The sequence below is a fragment of the Rhagoletis pomonella genome, unplaced genomic scaffold (assembly GCF_013731165.1).
Source record: "Rhagoletis pomonella isolate Grant_MI unplaced genomic scaffold, Rhpom_1.0 Rhpom_scaffold_00004, whole genome shotgun sequence".
NCBI lineage: Eukaryota > Metazoa > Arthropoda > Insecta > Diptera > Tephritidae > Rhagoletis > Rhagoletis pomonella.
Genome location: NW_023458558.1, coordinates 15,455,031 through 15,457,464, shown reverse-complemented (window position 1 = coordinate 15,457,464; position 2,434 = coordinate 15,455,031). Strand labels below are relative to the sequence as shown.

The 2,434-nt window shown below is 36.2% G+C and overlaps 1 protein-coding gene across 1 annotated transcript in view; it reads left to right on the top strand.

The window, feature by feature from the left end:
• Positions 1-1,007: 1,007 nt before the first annotated feature.
• Positions 1,008-2,434, top strand: part of LOC118738119 (hemicentin-2) — a gene marked incomplete in the record, with an annotated part of 156,383 nt that continues 154,956 nt past the window's right edge. Inside the window, 2 exon segments of the mRNA XM_036469038.1 lie at positions 1,008-1,182; positions 1,296-1,465. Of these exon segments, the coding sequence (XP_036324931.1) occupies positions 1,008-1,182; positions 1,296-1,465 (345 nt within the window).

Here is a 2,434-nt window from a genome sequence, read left to right as displayed (position 1 = left end):
TTTTTCTGCACCACTCCATTCTTGTCATCTAATTTATGTTGACATTTTTTCAATCGAGCATTCATGTTTTTGCCCCAATGCGCAAGTTAAAATGCTCTATATCATACGTACATACATACATACATACGTACATACCATATTCGTTAGTAGTTATGTATGTAAACACTTTGTGTGAAAATACTTGTCGTTTTCGGTTAGCCTTAAACACGTTTTTTCGTAGCGCCATACATATTTAGAAGCAGATGAATATTTTCGAGACATCAGCTGTTTGTTTATTTCACACGCGCTTGTTTTCATCTATTTTTTAAGTGAAATTTCAGCATGTACATATGTATGAGTGTGTGCGCAAAAAACCAATTCCCTGCACTAGCACACACCAAGAAGATATTCGTTAAAAGATACAGATATGTAGAAAGAAATAAGTGAACAGCAATATTGTTGCGTATACGCCGTGGTGTCGTTTTCTCATTTGGCATTCTTCATACTCATACCTACATACATGGTTGCGTACGTATGAATATATCACAAGTATTCTGTGCTGGTATTTCCTCTTTATACATATCTGATGGCTTATCTCAGCTACGCTTGCTCTATTTCTTTGAAATGATTAGTTTTTGTTGAGGTTGTTTTTGAAAGAGTAAATTTGAACAAAGTTGTTCCTGGTAACCACATGTGCATGTGTTCGTTAGCACATCAGCATTCGCGTGAAGTGTACAGCATAAAATTAAATTTCAGCGCTTGTTATATGATATCATATCTGTCAAAATACTGCAGCAGCGGTCTCAACTTCTTCCTTGAATGAGACTTTCTTGATTACCTCTAAGTCAGTACAAATATCACATATTTCATATACTAAATATTTATATACACACACATATGTATGCATATAATTTCCATTCTACTAATAAAACTCATTCAAATAATTCTATTTGAGTTAGTGATAAATTATTTTCATTTACCATCAACTAGGACGTCCGCCACCAAAAGTCACCTGGTGGCATGATGACATGGAGCTGATAGGCACCAGCCATACATCGGTGGAAGAGGGTACGACCATGATGGTGAATCAATTGTTGATCGGCACAACAACGCGTGATTATTTTGGTGCGAAAATTGAGTGTCGAGCGCAAGGCACGAAGCTTATAGCGCCAGTGGTGAAGGATGTGACAGTGCAAGTGCATTGTAAGCAAACTCTTTGAAGATTCTTTTTTAATACATATGTATTTTTTTTATTTGCGCATACATATATCATACATATAATTCCTCTAACCAAATTCACTTTATCTTTGCTACAGTGAAACCGGTGCGCGTGAAAATCCTCACAGCTAATGATCTGCTGACAGCCGGTCAGCCTGTGCCTTTGCGCTGCGATTCGTGGGGTTCATATCCAGCGGCGAAGATAACATGGTTGTTGGACGGTGAGCCGATACGAAATGCAGAAGTGACTGTACACAGTGATAGAGAGGTATGTATGTTACATGTGTATGTATAATTATGAATCTATACTAAGTATATGTAAAATATCTGTATGAATGTATTTATGCATAAACTACTGATTTATAGAGAGAAGCTCTGACTTTTTAAATTTAAGAGTTTTTGCTATGAATACTACAAAAAGAAAAGGGCATGTTAGATGAAAAATGAACCAATTGTCATTCAGATTTCTTACATGGCCTTATCATGAGTTTCATTTTTCCCGAACCCGTTCACTTTTCACTTTGGTTTTCATGTATGTAGATACTATTTTCGGGTAAGGCAGATTGTTTTTATCATATTCAACAATTTGATTGAGCTCGAGGCCGTTTTTACTGAAAATTTTTTGTGGGAAACAACAATAGAAGTTGGAAGATCTCCTCATCAGAGTTGACTGGGATTTGAATCAGCAAATATTATTTTCATTTTATTTGCAAATTGTCAAAAAGAAAATCTTTTTATACCAGAAGCTACATCTTCACAAGGGTATATTTAACTATTAACGAAATTGGATACTAAAATTGCCCTTAATACAAAGTAGATTGGCATTGGAAATAGGCGAAATCGGGCGGTAACCACGCCCAGCACTCAATGCCGGTGCTTTCGAAAAATATAAAAACTACGATATTTCCGTTGAAAATTGGTATCTGAAATAGAATATTGCCAAAATTAAGATAACGATTGAATTTTTGTTTAGCCTCGCGAAATTTGGATAGTCTAATAGAAGGTGTTGAGGTGATTGCACCCTATCATCCTCACGGCAGCTACAAGATTCCAAACCTTCCCGCATTAATGACAATTTCACAGTGAACTATCAGAACACTCACCAACAGTGAAAGCCAAGGCTTTACAAGCGTGAGGTGTTCCTTTGAAATGTAGTACATCCTTCCAAAAAAGAACCAAAGAACGTTTCAAATCCAAACGAGCCTGATAAGAAACTATTCTTGCGTAGTTGAAAAGG